The sequence below is a fragment of the Prosopis cineraria genome, unplaced genomic scaffold, assembly GCF_029017545.1.
Source record: "Prosopis cineraria cultivar Desert tree isolate PC_DT_omini unplaced genomic scaffold, ASM2901754v1 PC3, whole genome shotgun sequence".
Lineage (NCBI taxonomy): Eukaryota > Viridiplantae > Streptophyta > Magnoliopsida > Fabales > Fabaceae > Prosopis > Prosopis cineraria.
The window spans coordinates 43,277,723-43,299,866 of NW_026555334.1; the positions used below are offsets into that span (position 1 = coordinate 43,277,723).

General features: G+C 33.4%; 2 protein-coding genes and 1 non-coding gene across 3 annotated transcripts; all 3 read right to left on the reverse strand.

Moving 5' to 3' along the window:
• Positions 1–1,204: 1,204 nt before the first annotated feature.
• Positions 1,205–2,914, reverse strand: LOC129304494 (LOB domain-containing protein 16). Its single transcript, XM_054944178.1, is given in 3 exon segments — positions 1,205–1,748; positions 1,751–1,790; positions 2,416–2,914. Coding segments are annotated over 3 exon segments (600 nt in total). The 5' UTR covers positions 2,707–2,914; the 3' UTR covers positions 1,205–1,479.
• Positions 2,915–18,660: 15,746 nt separating this feature from the next.
• Positions 18,661–18,731, reverse strand: TRNAG-GCC (transfer RNA glycine (anticodon GCC)). The gene has a single exon. It is a non-coding gene; the product is annotated as a tRNA-Gly (tRNA).
• Positions 18,732–20,794: 2,063 nt separating this feature from the next.
• LOC129304518 (transcriptional regulator TAC1-like) lies at positions 20,795–21,635 on the reverse strand. Its single transcript, XM_054944205.1, has one exon. The coding sequence runs from the start codon at positions 21,501–21,503 to the stop codon at positions 20,958–20,960; it is 546 nt and encodes a 181-aa protein (XP_054800180.1). The 5' UTR covers positions 21,504–21,635; the 3' UTR covers positions 20,795–20,957.
• Between the last annotated feature and the right edge of the window lie 509 nt (positions 21,636–22,144).

The following is a 22,144-nucleotide window of genomic DNA, read 5'->3' on the forward strand; positions in this document are numbered from 1 at the left end:
TTTGGAATAGTAAGCAAACGAATTAAAAAAAAAAAACTCGTACATTGCGTAAAGATTAAGAAAATCAGAAATTTTGACCGAACAAGAAGGCGCTCCTAAATGCAGCTTGCAAAAGCAAAAAGGCGTTTAAACGTGCAGATTTTCTTATAGAAGCACTCGTTCCACATTATAGTCATTCCTCTGATCAGTAGGCTCTATACTGGGTGAGATCGACATGCATATAATGAAGCTAATTAGGTGTCTCTATTTCTTGTTACGGGGATCAAAACTAGCAATGTTGCCTGTGAGTTCAATCCAGGGGACACTGTGTCTACTTTCGTGGATACAAAATCATAGCGAATTGATATTGCAATTAGATTATAAAGCTAATGTTAGGTAAATCTGCCTGCTAAATTACAAAGCTAGGCAAGAGTGGGTCCATTAGGTACTGACCCTAAGGTTGTGTTAGCATAAGATGATAACAATACATCCCTTGTAAAATCACACCAAAGATGTCTCATCAATATCCCCCAGGGAACATTGCTTTTGGATCTACACATGTTAAACAACAGGAGTTGCTTGTTCACTTTTGACTTCAGTGTCCGTTTCCAATTCTTCGCACAACTAAAGATCAGAAAAATAGACATATGGACCAAAATTTCTGCTATTTGAATTAAAGGCTCTTCTTGATCATCCTTTTCCTGATTCTTTTCAGCTGAAAAAATAGTTTACGCATCATATTATTCTATAAGAGTGTCTCTGAGTGGTGGATTCGTTAATATTATTGTTTACCTCCCCCAAATAACTCAATAAACGTGGATGTTGAGATATAGGATAACGACAGCTAGACTAATAGCTGTCTTTGTCTGATAAGAGCAGTGCATGTACACGGAGTCCAAATTAACCTAAAGATGGAGATTCCCTCCCCTCCAGAAATAAAAGGAAATGGTTCAATCGAGATTGTCATTTAAAAATTCAATGAAGCGTGTGGTTTTGTTAGAAAAAGAGCTAGCCCATTGAGCGAGGCGGAGAGGAGGGAGAGTCAAGGACGCCTCATTATTCAAAGGCATGCATCATTATTGAACTTTGACACAAGGCAAAGAATAATATACTTTATTAATTTAAGAAAATTAAATCCCTAGCTAATTTGTATGCTTCCTCTTTTAGCATGGCTATCTCTATTATTGCAGTTCACATAAAATTAACTGTTATATTTTCTTCACTGCAAAGTGAACCACCGCTTCCTCACTTAAGTAAGCGCAACGGATCACTCAGAAGAAGAGATAGAGGAAATGAGAATATGCCAGTCTGCAAAAATTCTAACTAGTCTTGGATTGAACTCGTAAACAGAAAAGGCTAATTGCCGGCAGTATAGGCTCATCGCATCAGTTATGGCAAATTTCCCTTGTTGACATGACTCATCTGTATATACAGCATTAAGAGAAGAGCATTCCTTGAAGAAAACAAAGAGACTATTTATAGGAATAAAAGGCTAGCTAATTAATTCCTCATCATCCTCAGCGCAAGCTGATGGAGCTCACCCAAGTCATTGTTGTAAGACCTTCGTTTGGGGAATGACGAATCCTCCCTGCTTCGTATATCTTGCACGTTAATTCCATCACCGATGTTGTGGTTAATTGACTCGAGAGAGCTCTGAGGAGATATAGGGTTCATGTTGTATGCATTCATTGCTTGTCCACCCACAATATTATGATTCCCTCCCCGCTGGTTTTCAACGTTCCTGGTTTCCATTACGTTCTTCTGCGCAGTTGAGCCTTCACTTGCATCAGTTGCGCTTGCAGGCACGCCACCTACTTTCACCAAATAAATAAATTTTAAGAAGGAGGCTGGAATCAATGATATAGGACCAGTGACAGGGGAACTTTAGAATCAAATAACATTCTTGGACTGGCTCGCGAAGCTTTACATATATAAGGCGAACCCAGACGCAAAGTCATGGGAGAAAAGGATACAAGCAAGTTGATGGGAGTGACATTATTTGGGCCTTGGTCCTCTAATGTGTATTTATCTAATCTTCATCGTAATGTTTCAAGTTTTTAAATTTATTTTTTATTTTTTTTAAATTATTAAATTCTACTTAAAACAAGAGACATTAAATATTTTAAAATTTTAAAAGGTGAAAATTTATATTTTTTATAATTTTTTAAAAATAAAAAGGTATAATTCTAATATTTTAAAATTATAAAAATATAAATTTTTATTATTTTTAAATTTTAATATATTTAAATATCTCTTGTTTTAAGTAAAATGTAATGTTTTAAAGAAAAAAAAAAATAAAATTGAAATTAAGGCATTATAATAAATATTAGAGAAAGACACGTTAGAAGCAGTACCTCATTTGCTTCCTTTTTGCGGGATGCCGAAAACCAAAAGAAAGATGGAGACCACTCGAATGAGTTAAACACATAGACCTACCTGTTGTTGCAAGGCAAAAATGTGAGAGACACAACCATAAACAGGGTCTCTGATCCGAGCCTGGGCTTCATACGTTATAGTGACGACGGCCTCACAGCGATCACGAGCGGGTATATGCAAGAGCAATTTAGAAACATTGCTAGCCCCGAACACCTTATGAATTGCTGCAAATCTAGCAGGGCCTTGGTCGGAGCAGAAGTACGGCGCAAATATGCAGTCCGCGGCGCACTTTCGTCTGAGGAACTTGCAAGCCCCGCAGGGAGAACCAGAACCAGAGCCACCAGAAGCCATAGACGATAGAGAGAGAGAGCGCGTGTGTATGAAAAAGAAAAGTGGGAATAAAATTTTAGGCGCACGAGCACACTAGAAAATGGTGCAAGAACAAGGGAGGGAGATGATGGCGAGGAAGAAGTGGGGCATTGGGAACAAGGGACATAGGGAGGATTCTCATAAAGAAACGGGAACGGGGGACACGGGAGGCTCGCTTGTAGGGTTCCACGGCGACATTTATTGATGGCAGATGCAATATGCGACTAGTTTTTCTCTGACGCCTTGGACCAACTTAATGTGATTCCATTAACTGATTGGTTCTTGATGGTTTTGCGGATTTTTGGGTTTCACTGAAACAAATACAATTATAAACATTGTTTCTGCCACTGGAAAAATAACATTCGTATTTTTGTGGTGTTTCTTTTATCTTAAATTATAAAATATTTTTTAAAAAAATTAACAACTTAAAATATTAAATATTTTAATAAAAATAAAATTTTGTTAATGATACTTTTTAATATTATTCTTTTCATTTATTTTTTTAATATTTTTTTATTAATGAAGTATTAAATGAAAGATATTTTTAAAAATTTATATTTTTATTTTAAAAAAATAAAATTATAAAATATATTTAATAAATTTTATTGATATGTGATATTTTATTTAAAAATATTTTATAATTTAATATGAAAGGAGTATAATACTACTAACAATAATAATGTAATGAAATCGTAGAGGTCATGGTTTTGAGCAAGAAAAGATAGAATGAGGAGCCAGTTAAAGAAAAGGATCGAGTTTTGAATTGCTTGTATCGTCATGGGGGTTGGGGCGATGAATAAATGAATATTTTTGCGCCGAACGCCGCACCTGGCAACTGCTGCTCATTGTCGTTTTCCTGGAGAGCTTTGTCAGACAAACCGCCACCTGCCGGTCATTTCTACCGACATCTTCCATTTCTTTTTGGGCTCATTTAATTTAATGAATTGCACTTCCTGAATTAAAGTCACTCCTATTGCTAATCAATTTATGTTTAAAAAAAGTTAATTAAAATCTTAATTTTTTTTACATTTTTTCAATCATATCTTTTAAATGTTATAACTTATTTAAAATATTTTTATTAATTACTCAATAAAGTAAGAACATAATTAAAAAAATACATATAACACTTACTTAATATCTTACATTTTAGATCACGATTTATAGTATGATTTAAAGAGAATAATTAATTTCTCTTTTTAGACGTGATGAATGATGATGTATTTCATTTTAATTATTTTCCCCATTGTTCAACCATTAGTACTAGTTGCACTTAACTATCTCATCAACCTAAGACGTCTCTTAAATTAAGTAAACCTAATAACAGTATGTGGTTTATTTTATATTTTTTTTTTCCTGTCTTCCCCCTTCGTCCTACAAATCAAGGAGGAATCCAAAAACAAAAACATGGGAGGCAAAATTGAAAACTGTTTAAACTATAGGGGAACTAACACTAATTTTCACATTTTTATGAGCCAAATAAAAATTTCTTCAAAATTTTTCAAAGGGCCAATGAAATTGTTTTTTCTGGGGGGGGGGGGGGGGAGGGGTTTAACGCCTGCCCCAATATACGTGTTGTGCTCATCACAAATATATAGACTATGACAAGCAATAAAGTGTGAGGGAAGTATCATTTTTAAAAAGATTTATTTAAAATGAGTGATCAAGCAAAAACTAAACAAAATCAATTTAGTTGAAGAAAAAACATAATTAGATGAAGTTGATTTATCAAATTAAATTAAAATTCAAAAATAAGGAAAATCAAGTGATTCACAAACTTCAAGCACAAATTGAAATATAAGATTATTTATCCCCTCGCATCTCATAACATTAAAATTACCTCATCTCATAAATGTTTTAGAAAAATATAACCTTAGATCCTTAAATTTTGCTCAAGTTTTGCTATAAGTCTTGCACTTTTTTTCAGTATTTCAAATCTCTACAAAATGTCCAAAAAAAGTGTAGGGACCTGAAACACAAAAAAATGTGTAAGGACTTATAAAAAAACTCGAACAAAGTACAGAAACCCAAAATTATATTTTTTTTAATATTTTTAATAAAAACAAGTGCTAACATATGGTTATAAAAAAATACTTAAACAAGTTCTCTCAAATTATAAACAAGTATTTGGTTAAATTAATTGCCCAGTATCTTGTTACAATTAATAAAACTTGATTTTAAGCACCAATCCTAATGTGACTATACAAGGCTAACAAGTATGTCTCTATTTTACTAACAAAATTATCTATTTATCAAACAAACTTCAAGTTTTACACCCAAGCTAACCCTCTCAAGTGTCATCCAGGTAAACAAATTAACTAAATGGTGGCTAATCACTTAGAAGTATTAAGAGAAGGGTAAAATAAATGCATATATCATTAATCACAAAAAGAGAAAAGGAACTTAGTATTAATTAATATAAGAGTTCAAAATAATTTTAGAGCAAAGAGTTTAGCTACTCATAAACATCAAGAAGTTTTAAATGTACAAAATATTCACAGTCATATTAGATTACAAGGAGAGAAATGGAAAAGAAATAAAGGAATCGAAAAAATAGAGTTTCAAATATCTTTAAAATTTCAACTCTTAGACTCAATTCATCCAAGCTCCCAAAGTATCTTCAAGTGTGTAGCATAGGTTTTGAGTCGAGCAAGCAACATATATGTTTCTTACCTACTCATTTTAAGTTAAGCAAAACACAACATTTTGTTGATCATGAAGGCAGGAGTTCGCTTAAGAAGAGGAGTAGAGAATTAAATTTACGTGGTAAAATTTTCATTAGAATTTGATGGTTAGCCTAGATTGATTATGTACATATTGTCTCACTTGTTTAATGAGGAACTGTTCTACTGGTTCAACGAGGGACTTGAACCTAGCTAATTATCTACTTGTTCAATAAGAAAATTAGTCTAGAGAGAATAACACCCCATAGTAAGAGAAATAGGGGAAACCATGACCCATAAGTGAGTTAGAAAACCTCATCTTGGTAACCTCTAATGCATGTTTTGGCTAAGGTAGTCTCAGTATATAGACGATCCAAAAATGTTATAGCCCACAGTTTCATGTCAGAGGAATACGGAGGATATAAGGAAGGTGTGATCATGCATGTAATGATTAAAAGGCACATAGTTATCTGTATTGTAACCCTAGAGAAACAAATCATGTGATAAGTCTTGTTTCTATATGCAAAAGTATTATTTCAATCATTATTTCATAAGCATGTGTACTATGAATGAGAATTTAAATTATACTCTTGAACATGTTAAATGACTTGAAATTGATTATTTTTACCACTTGCATTTAAATTAATTAGCATGCATTAGTATGAGTTAGATGGACCTTAATTATTGAGTGGTTTTACCCACCTCACTATCTTCAATATTACAGGAATTAGCTCAAGAGGACAAGACAAGGGAAAACAAACTGAGGCATAGGATTAATATCTTCTTAGTTGGCCTCCTCTACTTTTAGGTACTTATGTGTATATTTTTATGATATTGCCAACTAAGGATAATTCATTTATAAATTACTTGCACTATGTGTTTTGTTAAATTATATAGTATATTTTAGGCCTTAGGTTGTATGTGTATGAATCGTGAGATATATAGTAAGACCAAAATACTAATGTAAGTAAGAGATATGCATGACATGTGACTTATGTGGATTAATTGATGAATTATACAATTAGAACTCCCCTTTCTATTTTTAAGATTTAGAGGTTGAGTAATAAAAATATGTTTTATAAGTATTGTAAGTGGTGTTGTGTTACACAAGTCTGTTTTAGCCTATTCAATATGGTCTAGGTGGTGTTTGTAGGTTTTGGCTTTTGGTATGAGTTTTGGGCACTCAAGTTATGTGAAAATAGTAAAAAAGAGGAAATCTTGAAATGAGTATCCAATTTTTTACTGAGAGATAATTTGATTGTGAAACTAAAGTTATTACTTAGAGCTCCAAAAAAGCTCTCTATAGACACTTAAATCGCATCAATCAGACATTAGATGAAAAGATAGGGCTCGTCAAAAGTTGCCCCAGGTGCTGTCAAATGAAGCGTGCAATATGCCGTGGTGCATTGTGCCTGAGCCACGGCATATGACACAGAGGCTTACAAGCTGGAGCACAAGTACTATTAGCCGCAGCACATGCCTCTGTTTTTACACTATTTTTTTTGTTTTCCATTTTCACACAAATGCAATGATTCTTTTAATGATCCCATGCTTTTATATAGTTACCAAACTCTGATTTTTAGATTGTAAAAATTATTTGGGATATTTTAAATATTGAAAATTTAGAATCTTATTTATATAACCAATTTATACAATTGGATAAGTTGGTTATCCTCATTTGTGAAATTTGACATGATAGGTAAATACAATAATGTTTGGGAGATTAGGGAGGATTAATAAGGGTTACCTTGCTTGTCTAACCCAGATATTACATTATCTAGTCATTATCTCATGATTATAAGCTACTATGATTGAGAAGTGTATGTGCCTAAACATGTTAAATTGTTTTGTGAATGACTATGATTATCACTTGCATTTAAATTGATCAATATGCATTAGCATAAGTTAGATGGACTTTGATTACTGAGTGGTTGTACTCATCCTATTATCTTCAATATTATAGGAACTAGCTCATTAGGACACGAACAAGGGAAACAGACTGAGGCCTATGACTATCATCCAAAAATTAGTAAGCCTCATTTACTTTAATTTTTTATATGCATAATTCAAATGATATTGCCAGTTAGGGAAAGTTCATGTTGTGTCTTATTTGCACTATGTGTTTTGTTAAACAACATTGTGTATTTTCGGCCTTAAGATGCATATATACTGATTATAAAATTTATAACAGAGCCAAAATACTAGTACAAGTAAGGGTTGTGTATGACACTTGATTTATAATGATTAATTGATGGACTGTATGATTAGATGCTTCCCCTTCTGTTTTTAATGATTAAGGGGTTGAGTAATGAAAATATATTATATGTGGTATGTTAGTGATGTGGTGTATTGCACAGGTCTATTTTGGTTCATTGAGTGTGGTCCAGGTTGTGTTTGTAGCTTCTGGCTTTTGGAATAAGTTTTGGGTACTCAAATTATCTGAAAATTATAAAAAAGAAGTGAATTTTGAAATGAGCTCTAACTTTTAATTGAGTAGTAATTTGATTGTGAAACTAAAGCCGTTAGCTAGAGTTAGGAGAAAACTCTCTATAGACACTTAGATCACCTCAATCAAATGGAAGAATAGGGTGTGTCAGAAGTTTGTCCCAATTATTGTCATTTGACAATAACATTACTATCAAAATCATATAATGCACTACGACACATAGAGCTTAAGCCGCGATGCATGTGTGTCAGGTTGCAACACATGCCTCTTTTCTGTACTAATTCACTAATTTTTTTTTCCAAATGCCTTGATTTCATTTTGAAATCCATGCTTTTTTATAATGATAAAACTCTAATTTTCTATTTGAAAAGATCTTTTAGAATGTTTTAAATATTAAAAACTTGGGATCTCATTAATGTAATTTGACAAATTTGAAAATTACATTGATGCTTAGTGATTAGGAAGGATTGGTAAGGATAACCTTATTTATCTAACTTAGAAATTTTACACTCTCAATCTGCATGACAGCTTATTTTTGCATATGATTTTATCATCTAAGTGTCTCCCAAAAACACTAACAAAGGTTTAAAAATGCATCTAACTAAATCTTAAATTGAAATAACACAAAATTGGCTCAAAAGTATTAAATTAAAAACCAAGTATATAAACCCAAAGCAATATGCATATTTTTTTAATTTGAGCAATTAAAACATATACAATTGAGCCAAAATATATTAGAAACCAAAGAAAATGTGCCCAAATATTATAAAATTCTAGAGGTTAATAATATATCCTGTACATATGGTTTTCAAGCATTTTTCAACTTATTATCTATTATTTCTTTTGGCTTTACATACAAATCACCTTGAGCCAAATCACTAAAATCAAAGAAAATTAGGTTAGTAATAAAATTGCTTTAAAATTTAATTACTTTTATTTTTATTCTTGAATTTAAATAAGAGTGATCTAATATGTGAAAAGATTAAAAAAATCAAAATATTACATTGCTTTTTAAAATTTGTAAGAGGATATTTTTGAAATTTCAAATGAAAGATTACAAAAAAAAAAGCAAGAGAAAATAACTTACATTTTTTTTTACCAAAAAGAGAATGACTTACATTAAAAATCAAGATAATACATTGTTTGTCAAATTGACGTAGACTGACTGGTCAAACTGATTAACCAATAACTTAGCCATTTGTCCAATTCAGTTTTATGGTTTAAAGTGGCAAGGACTGATCCAGGTTAACTCAGGTGACTTGAGAGGGGTTGGGTGGGTTATATTTTTTTTAATTTTCTCACCCCTATAACCATGATGGTTTGGGGGTCAAAATATAAAAAAAAAAATAAAAAATAAAAAATAAAACTCATATAGATCACCAAAAGCTTAATATCCTTCTCCTCCTCTGCTCACGTTTCCAGTTTTAGAGTTCTTCAGCTTGACTTCTCGAAATCCCGCTCACCGTCGTCCCTGAGCAGAGCCTTGACCTTCTTTGCTTTCTCTCTTCAAGCTTCTTGTGTTCAGCCTCCGGCATTCTCATCCCTGACCATTCTACGTGTTCTTCATGTTACTATTCCTAGTGTTCTCAACATATCTTTCTAATATGGAGAGGGAAGAAGACAAAGAAAGAGAAGATGATGAAAGAAGAGAGAAGATGAAGATGAAGGAAAAAAAAAAAAGGAGAGAAGAAGATGAATTGAAAAGCGAAACACGTGCAAAAGGATGAAAACTTGAGTGTTGATCGATGAGATGATGAGTGTATAGGTTCACCTGATAAGATTATATGGAAAAAAGAGAAATCTTTTGTAAAGAAATTCAAAATTAGCCTTACGTGTTCCTATTTTTTATTCTTACGTGCATAAAGGACGATAATGTGTTAGGTACTCAGGCTACATTAGGCAAGTAAAGGCCTGTATACTATAAATTCCTCAAAAAAATTCAGCCAAGTAGGTATTATTTATTATGAAATATTTATTATTTGTTATATAATAAAAAATATTATTTTAATTATTTTGGTTTGACGCTTGATTAATCTCTAATCTCTAACTCCTGATGTTGATTGGTTTAATTATCTGTTCAGTTTTCAGTACTTTAAAATAATACATATGTGATTCTATTACAGCAGAGTTGATACTTCATTCCAAAAAAGAAAAAACGAGGAAAAAGAATTTTTTTTTTGCCCAGTGTCTTGTTACCACTTACGTGAATGAGGGAGTGGTCGTGCAATATGATCATGTTACGCTGTCTGCCTTAAACATTTATTAAACTTAAAAGTATGAATAAAAAAAGGGTTTATGTTTCGTAATAACATTTCTCAAAGCTCTCTTCAAGGATGATATAAAATTACAAAGGTTTCTAGCCCAAAAAAAAAAAGATGAGAGTATCAATAATTCAAAGACCGTAGAAGAACAAAAAATGTTAATTTTTTCTTTTAAACCCCACGACTAAGAATTTGCCAGTCAACAGCTTAAAATTAGTTCATTGACGATTTGTAATCGGAATTAATGCATCAAAATAAAGTTAGGGTGAATTGCACTATGGGCCCTAAAAAAATTGCACTACAGGCTCAAAAAATTTAAAAATACACTATAAGCTCAAGGATTCTTGTTGTAATTTTTTTTAGAGGTGAAAGTATAATTTTGCCCTTAGTCAACTTGACACACATGGATTCTTAGTTGAGAATTCATATCATAAACATTGTATTGTGCATACACGGATATTGTGCTGTACATTATCCACATAACTTCTACATTTTATTATAAACATATTAATTAATTAGACACACATGGACTTTGTGTTGAAAATTTATGAATATCGTGTTATGCACTCATAGATATTGTATTATAGATGCTTTGCGTGACTATTTTAAGTAACTTACAGATCAACTAGACACTTATGAACATTGTGTTGAGAATACATAAATGTCATATTATGCACATATGGACATTATATTGTACATGATCTAAGTAACTATTTTAGTTGTGTTGAGAATTCATGAATATTGTATTGTGCAACCATGTACATTGTGTTGTACATACTCTGTGTGACTTATGTTTTAATTAACTTACATATCAATTGGACACTTATAAACATTGCGTTGAGAATATATGAACATAATGTTGTACACCCATGGACATTGTGTTGTACATGATCTACTTGACTATTCTAATTGTGTTGAGAATTTATGAATATCATATTGTGCATTCATATACATTGTATTATAAATACCTTGTGTGACTTATGTTTTAATTAACCTACATATCAACTGAGATACGCATGAACATTATGTTGAGAATTCATGAACATTGTGTAGTGCTTTGTGGATGAGGGTTTGGCATAGGTTCTAAGGCCATGTTTGGTAGACTGAAATTGTAAAGATGGAAATAAAATTGAAAAAGAAATCTGAATAAAGTGATGTTTGGTAGACATGAATCATAATTTTCAAGAATCCTAATTCCATAAAAATAGGTTGAATTGGATTCTTTGTTTAAAGCTATGGAATCAAGGGCAATTTCATAGAATTGTGACTTTTAAGACACTTTTATCCTCATAAAAATTATAGAAAGACAATTTTGCCCTAAAAACATATAACCCTAACCACACCCAAAAATGACCACAACCAATTATAATATATGTGTGTATGTGTAAAATATAATACGATATATGTATTTGTAATATTTCTTCTATGAAATATTTTACTTATATATAATATTTATTATCTATTTAATATTTTATTTATATACTAAACATGTGAGGAAATTAAAATATTTTTTGTAAAATATTTTACTTATATATAATATCTATCATCTATATAATATTTCATTAACATATAAAATACATAAGGAAATTGAAACACAATTAAAATTTTATTATGTTTTATTTTAATTTTTATATAGGGGTATTTTTATCTTTTAAGTATAATTCCATTTCCATGTCTTACATACCAAACAAAAATAATGTAAGGATTCCATCTAATTTTTCTGACATATCAAACATATTTTTGTAATCCAATTCTATTCCAATTCTGATTTCAATTTTAATTCCAATTCCGATTCCAATTCCATCAAAAACTATTCAATCATATCAAATAAGGCCTAAGTTTTCAAATTATATAAGGACAAAATTGTACTTTCATTCTAAAAATTGCAATAAGGGCCTTTGGACTTATAGTGTATTTTTTAATTTTTTAGGTCCAAAGTGCAATTTTGTCTTTTCAGGATTTTACAGTGTGATTCTCCCATAAGTTATAAACGATTGTATGTTTTCCACTTGAATAAAGATCTCTTGCATAAACTTTATTCTATATATAAATATATACAAAAAGGACCTTCATAAATGCGTCAAAAGAAGCCAAAGAAAGAAACTGAACCTTGACATTGCTCCATCATCCTTGACTGAGAAAAATGGCTGTTTATTTGAAGGATATCGTAGAAGCCTAATACGCCATCATCATTGATCCTTGAGATGATCCTTTAGGAGCTATTCCTAAATGTTCATCATTGGCTATCCTTTCCACTAAAGATATCAACGAACTCGATTGGTGTGATAGGCACGAAAAGACATACAATTTTCATGTATATCCGATCAGCCAAAGCATGACATAACATCTATTGTGCGCTACAAATTAATATCAACATATCATCACCCACTTACATTCAAACCCCATGTATAATATTTTCTACATTGATGACATCCCTAAAACTAGAAAAAGCGTTTTCCTTGGGTCCTTGCTCACTTTTATTGTAACGACAAACTTCCGCGTCACAATATGACTTCAAAGTTGATGTGAAAGTCATTCTACACCAAATGTGGATATATGTCTTCAAGTTCGGCAAATTGATCTCAATACCACAAAAGAAAGTTTTATTTACCCATATACTGTACTTTTAAAAATATTTTTTTATATATTATAAATCTAAAACTTGGCTTGCATCATAATAAGATCCGAACTTTTTTAATATAAAAGGACAAAAATTTATCTCTCTGTCAAATCAAGTTTGTGCTCAAGAAAGAGAAGAAAAAAAACTTAGTGTCCATCAAGTCAAGTTGCACTCATGAAAGAGAAAAGAAAATCAACATGCACACATCCCCACCTTCAAGTGAACCTCCCTCTACGTGCGCCAATGCTTCCTCCTCATATATGCGTGTTGTCAGGTTCCACATCGAAGGAATTTAAGAAAGATTTTGATTATATAAGTGAGTGTATTGCACGTCCTAATAAATTAGCCTTTTGAAAAGAGAATAATGGTCCCGTGATAAAGTAATATCAGAGCCAAACCCGAATTTGCCCAGTCGGTGGACCCCTTTGGTGGGCCACCCGTGACGAGAGCGTCACAGATTGGCCAGGGGAGTTATCAAATCCCACATCAGAAGGACTTAGAGAAGGTCTTGATTATATAAGGAGGTGCGCTGAACGTCCTAATAGGTTAGCCTTTTGAAGAGAGAGTAATGGCCCCGTGACAGTGTGCTTTTTCTTTTTCAAATACAAGGAGTGTTTGTATTGCATGTTATATATATATATATATGTGTGTGCGCGCGCGCGCGCGATGATGTGCCTTTTTCTTTTCAGGTATAGGAAGTGTTTATATATAATATAAATAATATTTTTTTCCTTCTTAAATTATAAATTAATTTGATATAAGATTATGCATATAAATAAAAATATAATATAATAATAACACTTTATAAATTTACTTTTTCAAAATAAAATTATAAAATTTTTATAAATATGCCTACAAACTTAATCATGATGTTATAATATTATTTCAATTCTCTTGCCACATGAATAAAATACAACAATAATACATTACAAATTTATTTTTTTCAAAACAAAATTATAAATTTTTAAAAATATCTGTACACTTAATCATTACACTACAATAAATTTTTAAAAAATGCATTATATTTTTATAATTTTATTTTGAAAATGTCAGTTTGTAATGTGTCATTTTTGTGTTTTATTCATGTGGGAAGAGAATTAAAATAATATTATAGCATCTTAATTAAGTATTTAGGGATATTTTTAAAAAATTTATGATTTTATTTTAAAAAATTAAATTTATAAAGTGTTATTATTATATTATATTTTTATTTATATGCATAATCTTATATTAAATTAACTTATAATTTAAAAAAAATATTATTTATATCATATATAAACACTTCCTATACTTGAAAAAAAAAAAAAGCCACACCACCACATATGCACATGACACGTAATACAAACACTTTCTGTGCTTGAAAAAGAAAAGGCACTCACACATGAGGAGGAAACATTAGCACAGGTGAAAAGAGATTCACCCAAGAGTGAGGGAGAAAGTGAGGGTGGGGATGCGCACATATTGATTTTTTTTTCTCTCTTTTATAAGTGCAGCTCGGCTTGACAAACACTAAATTTTTTTTTTTTTAACTCTTTCTTGAGCACAAACTCAATCTGACAAAAATTGATTTTTGTACTTTTATTTAAAAAAATGTTTAAATATTTAAATGATACAAGCCCAACTTTAGATTTATAATACATGAAAAATACTTTTAAAAATGCAGTATATAAGTAAATAAATTTTTTTCTTTGGATAGTATTGAGATCAATTTGCCCTTCAAGTTCTTACGGATTTCACCTGCAACACCTGACTGCAGTCTACGGATTTATCTACAACAAAACCACCACGCAGAGAAATTTGAATGATGATTTGACAGGTGTGTCTATGTTCAGAGTATGCGTCTGTTAAGCACCTTTGCCTTGAATCTGATGCAATCCTTCCTGACACCAACTAAAAATAAAAAGCCCCGCAATAAACGATTTCAAGCAACTTTAGTGTTATTATCATATTATGCATGTCAAAACATTGGTGGCAATTGACTTTAGGGAATCATCTCAGATTTGAAGGCTCTGAGAAATTATAACCTCTTAATCAACGTTCTATATTCAGTTTTGTAGGGTCAAGTATAAGAGCAGCATCGCATCTCCTCCCCAAGCTATTTCTTTTGCTGATATTAAGATTTTGATCAAATATTGACAAATCCAACTTCAAAATCAGCCCTTCCTAAGTTCATTGGCTGGCTAGTTTATAAACTTGAAGGTCCGGGGTCTAGTCAATATTGGTGTGTCACCCTAAATCCAGCAAGGTTTCTGCTACTCTGCCACATGATTGACGCTAATATTAGATGGTCTTGACTCTTGGTCATGTCACAATTAGTCATCACAATTTTAGATGTCCAACGAAAGAAAAATACAATCTAGAAGTGCAGATTCCAGTGAGAGAGCTTGCATACTTTTTTCAGATTTCCAACGCTTCTTACAAGTCTTTTCAATGATCATTGAGATGCAGTATAGGAATCTAGCAAGACCCCTAATGCGCAACAGGAATATCGATTATATTGATTAACAGTTAGCAGTACTCGGAGTACAAGATGTTTTCTGCTTGCTTAAAACAACTCATCATAAGACACAACAGCTTCTCTCATTTCACTGCAACGAGACTTCCGTATATAATCAATTTTGGTGCTGTAGGAAATAGTATCATCAAAACTGAAAAGAATCAACCTATTTTTGACTTCAATTGAGGTAAAGTCATGGCTCTTAAGAAGAACCTCTCCAGTATTTTTCAATAATGTATTCCCCACCATTTCCCGTGCGTGACATGAGCGTATATGTTAAACGGTTAAACACGTTAAGGATGACTTATTATTAGGCTCTAAAATAAAAAACCTCTTAGTCTTTGCCAATTCTTTCAACTAGTTCATCTTGTTTATGAATTCTACACGCAGTCAATAGTTCTCCCCAAGCTCTAGCACCAGGGTTTATAGGCATGTTCCATCAATCTGCCTCAATTTGACCAGCATGAGCTAACAGATCTATCAAACAGGCATAATATTCCTCTGTTTTTAGAAATGGCATAACCCTCATGGAATTAGAAATCCTCCATCCCACTGAAACCATTCTAGAGTGACTAAAAGCATAGAGAAGTGAGATAAATGTTACCGAGGGGGCATGTGCTTTTCTGATCTCATTTCATCAGAAGTATTAAGAGCTTACGAAAACAAGCCATGCATTCCAAATCCTTTTATCATTTTAGTCCAAGAAACTACATTCATTTCAGTCATCCATGCTGAAGATTCTGTGAGCTGTTTGAACACATCCACATTTAGCATAAATGTCTGTAAGAGAAGTATAATTCACCACATCCAAATCAACCCTGTTTCTAGTCACGAAACCATGCACACTCTTCCCTGCTTCAAAGACCCCACGCCTGATCAAGCAAGAAGAAGGATGATAGACCAACGGATATTGGGAGCGACTGACTTTTCAGCATCTATCTGAACAGGGAAACAACTTCGAAAAATATCCTATTTTAGCATGACCATCGATGACAGCACACCGTAGCACCACATGCTTATCATTAGCTTCTTCAAACACCGTAAGTGCATACTGAACATGCACGAACCAAACCCACCATTCTATAACTCAAGTTAAAGCAAAACTCAATATAACATTTTGGGTTCTCGAGAAAACTTCAAATACCCTTTTATCATCAAACCTCAAATAACAACTTCTGTGAGAAAATTGTTCAAATAACTTGTGGGCAGCGTTCAGATAATCCACGTCGGTGTACATCTCTAGAAGCCCAGGCACGATGAATAGACCTCCATCAAAGCCGGATTTAATGTCCAAATAGTGAAACGATAATCTCCCATTGCAAGAACAACAATCGACAATTCGCTTTAATCGCAAATTCCAAGTATCGCGCCCATTGCACTAGCCCCACATCCAACAAAAAAGATGTAAAACATCATCATAAACTTAGAACTTGAAGTAGCGGGGGATGAGGGTATTCCAGGAATAAATTTTACTGGCAGTGATTCGAGGAAAAGCTTTCGATGCTAACAGAAAAGAGCACGATTCGGCCTAAGCAGGGGTGATGTTGAAACCGTAGACGACCTCTTTGTGAAACCCACTGATAATGATGTATGCATGGAGTTGGTGCACGAGAGGGTTTTCGCATAGCAGAAAACGGAGAGAAGGATTTTGGCAGGGTTTTGAGAAGCAATTTTTTTTTTTTGGGGGGGGGGTTTGTGGTGGCATGTTATTCTGTAAGGGAACAAGAACAACCATCATTGAGAAACTTACAGAGGAATTTGAAAACAATGACCTGTCACTCGCATACGTGGAGTGGAGATCAATTGTAGGCGATACTCACCAAATCATCAGACGTGTTCTGTAATCTGTACTCACACAGAACATGCTAAATGAAGTATTCTGCTGAATGAAAACAGATTCGTTTTAACTTTGAACATCACTCAAATGCCTCACACTGTACCTGGAATAGCTATAAATAACAAATTTTATAATTTATTACCACGGATATTGATTAAAAGAGGAAAAGCCAAACTCGAAAGAAAATTAAAATTATAAAAAGGAATTAAATGAGTTTTTATGATATGAATGGCATGTGGGAAGGATGCCGTGCATCTGATAGAAATAAAGTTTGAAATAATTAAGAAAATACAATAATGCCGCAATTAGAAAGTTCCTACACAAAATAACCCTCCCCCTTCATTGAAATCAGAATGGCCACTCACAACTGGGCAGTCACAAAAACAAAAAACTTGCGAAACTGCGCGGTTAAATGAAATCCCTCTCACCCTCAAGTCCGCATAAATGACTGAAACCTAAAGGCCCCATTTAATATGCAGCACTAGAGAATTAGGATTGGGTTAGAATAATATCATCTTTGACATGTGTGGTATGTAGCACTTACATATGTGGGAATGCTCAAACCCACCTCTCCCTAGTGTTGTAAAATTATTTTTGGGATTAAAATTTTCATGACCAAAATGCCTTCCTAAAGAATACCCACATCTAACTCAGTCTTTTCCCTTCTCATTTACTTAGTACGTTCACTTTGGGCTTGCTTGGCAACTTCCTTGCCAACAATGACTCCCCCCTTTGTCGGCAATGACTTCCTCCCTTGCGGGGACAACTTCAATAGAAGCAATAGCAAAGACCTTGATGCAAGCAAGAACAAAAGCGGAGATGGCGAGATCAAAATTGAAATTAGATTTTCTTGTTCCAAATTCTATTCTTTGTGTTTTTGATGTCTCCATTTTCAGTGAGGGTCATGATGCATTTCTTCTCGAAGGCTTCATCATTTCCATTGATCCCTACTACCGTCGCACCTGCTCATCTTCTCGCCTTCAAATCTCCTTCCATTTGAGATTGTTAATGGTGCCTAGATTTGGTTCCTTCAGTTTGACGGCATTCTAAATCTAGATTTGAGTTTGAGTTTGAGATATGATTTTTCAGATATAATATTAATTTAAGGTTGAGTTTTCTCTAGATCTCACATATCAAAGTTTTTGGTTAATGGAGAGGCCATTATAGTATGTTAATTTTTGATTAAATATAAAATAAAATTAATGTAAGTATCCTATTCAAATATTATTTCATGCCAAACATATTTTTAAAGACTCAATTTTAATCCTAACTTTAGCCCCAATATCAATCTCTTAAAACTCATGTACCAAATAGGGTCAAAATGTTCGGTGCCCCTGGGAGGAAGTGGGGGACAGGACATATTTATAAAATACCCTTCTTTGGCTCGTCTATAAGGTTGCACATGTGCTGTCTCAGTTACTTTAATATGCCCAAGACCAAAATGAAATTTCAATATAATTTGATTTCTTAAACTAACCGCACAAATGGTTGGGCTCTCGTTTGTTTTCTCGCGTCTCGTTGTGCGGCGCCTGAAAGTTGACCTCCATCGCGAATGCGGGTACCCTTTCATCATATCGTAGGTTATGATGAAAAGGATAAAAAACTGAGTAATCCATGCACCAGCCGGGAATCGAACCCGGGTCTGTACCGTGGCAGGGTACTATTCTACCACTAGACCACTGGTGCTGCAATGATCGTTGCATTAGACAAACTATATATAACATTTAATACAAGTAATCAGTTCAACCATCTAGCCAGTCCCCTAACTCAGTTCTGATGATTACCGTTGTTTTTGGCAGTTCATGTGCTTTTCCCATGACTCGTGATATCGTTCTGCTCCTAAATTTTTTCCCATTTCCTTCCTCACAAAAGGAAGGAAAATAATTTAAGTACAAAAGGGGCTGGCAAGTTGTCTATATGGAGAATATTAATACATATAAAGCAAAAGCCCCAACAAAAGTCTGAAATATAAAAGAAGCATAACCAAGCCAATCCATCGTTATGTCACGTTATGCAATATTATTTCGTGCGTTGAGGACTAAGGCAAGCAGAAGCTCCGTCCATAGCCTGCTCAATTTCTTCTATAATATGTAGAGGGTGAGCCATCCACGTCTTCCCTTTTCACTCTTCAATATTTAGTCTTCGTTTTTTTTTTAATATATGTGCCATGCTTATATATCCATTATTTTGTTTGAACATCTCATATTGTATACTACTCCCTTCATTCAAAAATATAAGATATTTTTTGAGAACTTAAATGTTAAAAAATATAAGGTATTTTTAGTCTTTTGAGATATAATCATTACTTTTTTTTAAAAAAAGTGTCTTATTGATAATAACTTTATATTTATTGTAAGGTATTTAATAGGAATAGATAGGGTTAATTAAAAAGTAAGTAACTACTTTATTGAGGGGTAAGATTCGGTTAAAATATCTTATATTTTTAAATGAAGGGAATAACATACAGGCTACATCTTAAGTATCTTTATAATTAATAAGGGTACATATCTTTTATATCACAGAGAGAAACACCTATATATACATATATATATAGAGAGAGAGAGAGAGAGAGATAACAAAATACCTGCGTAATTTGTCTGAGCCTAATATACATGTTAAATTTGACAAGAAAGAAGAAAGGGTGGAAATTAGCCTGTTTTAAAATGGGTAATAACACACGCAACCAAGTATTAATAATCGTCTGTAGACAGTATTTTGATGGAAGACAAGCTATACAGAGATCAAGGGAAGAAAGATGTTACTATGGCGATTTTGAAACCTACATGCATTTATTGAATAAATAATTCTATATCTAAAACCCAAAGAGCAAATTCCCACGACGCGCGCTAGGATCATTCATCAATCTCCATGCAGCTTATATTATATATCTCGGATATGTCATTACAGGCTGCTTCACTTCCTATTTAAGGCATTTTAGAGTTCTCGGAGATGTCGAAAACAATGGGAAAAGCCTATCTCATCAACCTATGTGATTGTAGAGAACATAAGCATAGAATTAAGCTTGTTTCAAAATCTTCAATTCGTTTCGCATGCACAGATAGCTCCCCGGCCGTGAAAAGCGATAACATGCATTGTTTTTCTGAGTACTGGATGCTATGCTGCGAGCTATAAAATGCTCATGATCCAACCATATCTGAACAGTCACATTCTAAGTAGACGCACATTCAACTAGCACCTGCACCCATGTCTAAACCTCCAATGTGTATGTAACAGAACAAAATTTAATCTTCTGTTTGCAATTGACGGAAAGGCATAATTGCTACCCTAGTCTACTAATCACTCACGGTGCACTCTCTCCCTAATCAATACTTATTATATCGTAATTGTAATCTTATAGCAATTCATGTATATTGGTTTCTGCAGATACATTCTTCTAATCTGCAGGCAAGGCAGTCCTAAAGAAGAGTGATGTTGCAATAGTGACACAAAAAAATATATCAAGTATATAACCAAATTTTTATCGGCAGAAGGCATGAAGCTACGTACAAAATGAGTTGCAAAGAAGAAACAGTGAGTACCTTCATCCGATCCTGGAATCTAGATATCGTATAACCTCATCTTCCTTACTTGCAGAGAAGCCCCAGCAGTAGATACATTATTTTACCTTCCGCTTCCACCAACTTCCAAACCATCTGTATCCAATTCTATGCTATATGTATGTGCACGTGTGTGTGTGTGTGTGTGTGTGTAGGAAATAAGAACAATACTAAAGGCAGACATGCTCAGGATGATCATGAATATATATATAAGGTTGAGTCGGCACTCTTTTTGATCCAGAAATGAAACAAGGGTCTGACAAATTCCGAGCTGTACTAAGGACAATACAGAGGGACATGTATAGGTAAGCTCTTGAATATACAATATATAAAAAAACAGTGGATAGAGCTGCTGCTATGGCTGATAACCCAGTCGAAGCTCCAAATCCAGCCCATCGTCTGGTATATTGTCTTGTACCTTGTCACGCACTGCGCACAAGCTCGAGCTTCGGGCCCTCCAACCAGGTCCAAACACGTCCCGATCTCCAAACTGTACATGCGAAGACGATCTGATTGTACCGGGATGATAAAATTGAGGGCAATTACTATCTACCTCAGGAGTGGTTGTTAAATAGTAATTTCCAGGATGTGCAGAATAGAAGCTGAGATCCACAAGTTTGCTTGAAGATGAAGGACCAAGACTGGGCTTGGTTTTGGCTCTATCCTTCCTGTGTATATTCATGTGTCCTCCCAGAGCTTGTGCGGTAGTGAAGCCTCTCTTGCAAAACACGCACTCGTAGGATCTGCCAATCCCCGTCGTATCATCGGTTTCTTCGCTGGAGCTCCTGGACTCTTCTGTGTTTCTGAATTCCATGAGAGTGAATTTTGATGCGGAAATGGAGAGAGGATCAGAGGGTATTATAGAAGCAGAAGGACCGAGGAAGAGACAGGTGAAGCACATAGGCGATACCTAAGGAGAGTCAAGAGCGAAAGAAGAAAATTTCACAAGTTTGCTCCCAGTGGTATTCTGGGATGAGCCGGCTGTTCTCACTCGCAAATAATTTTATATGCCTATTCTTTATCGTGATTTGTCTCCCGTTTGGGATCTTGTGTTTTTCTTTCCTTTATCCTTTCTTAATCTCCACTCTCTCTCTATCCTCTCTTCCTTGTCACTTACGCTCTTCGTGGATATTCTCTCTTTTCAAACAGGTTTTGCGTACGTCATTAATTAACACCATCTGTACGCGGTAATAAATTCTTTTTTTTAATCGTAATAAATATTCTATTTTAAGAATACGATAAATAAATGTGAAAAAGAAATTTGAAGGATATTCATTCGACTTTAGAAACCAGACTATATCCTCATAGAGTTAACATTATATTCCACGTTAGTGGAATCAAATTGGGAATGAATCGTCTAAATTTTGAAATTGAAAATCCGTAAATTTCATGATTTCAAGAGGGGAGAGAAGGTTTTATGTATTATAAAAAAATAAAATAAGAAAATAAAAAAAAGTTCACTGAAATTCATAAATAACAAAATTTTTATTATGCAAGTATTATCCTATTCAAAACACAGTATAGGCATATAATTTCCACCAA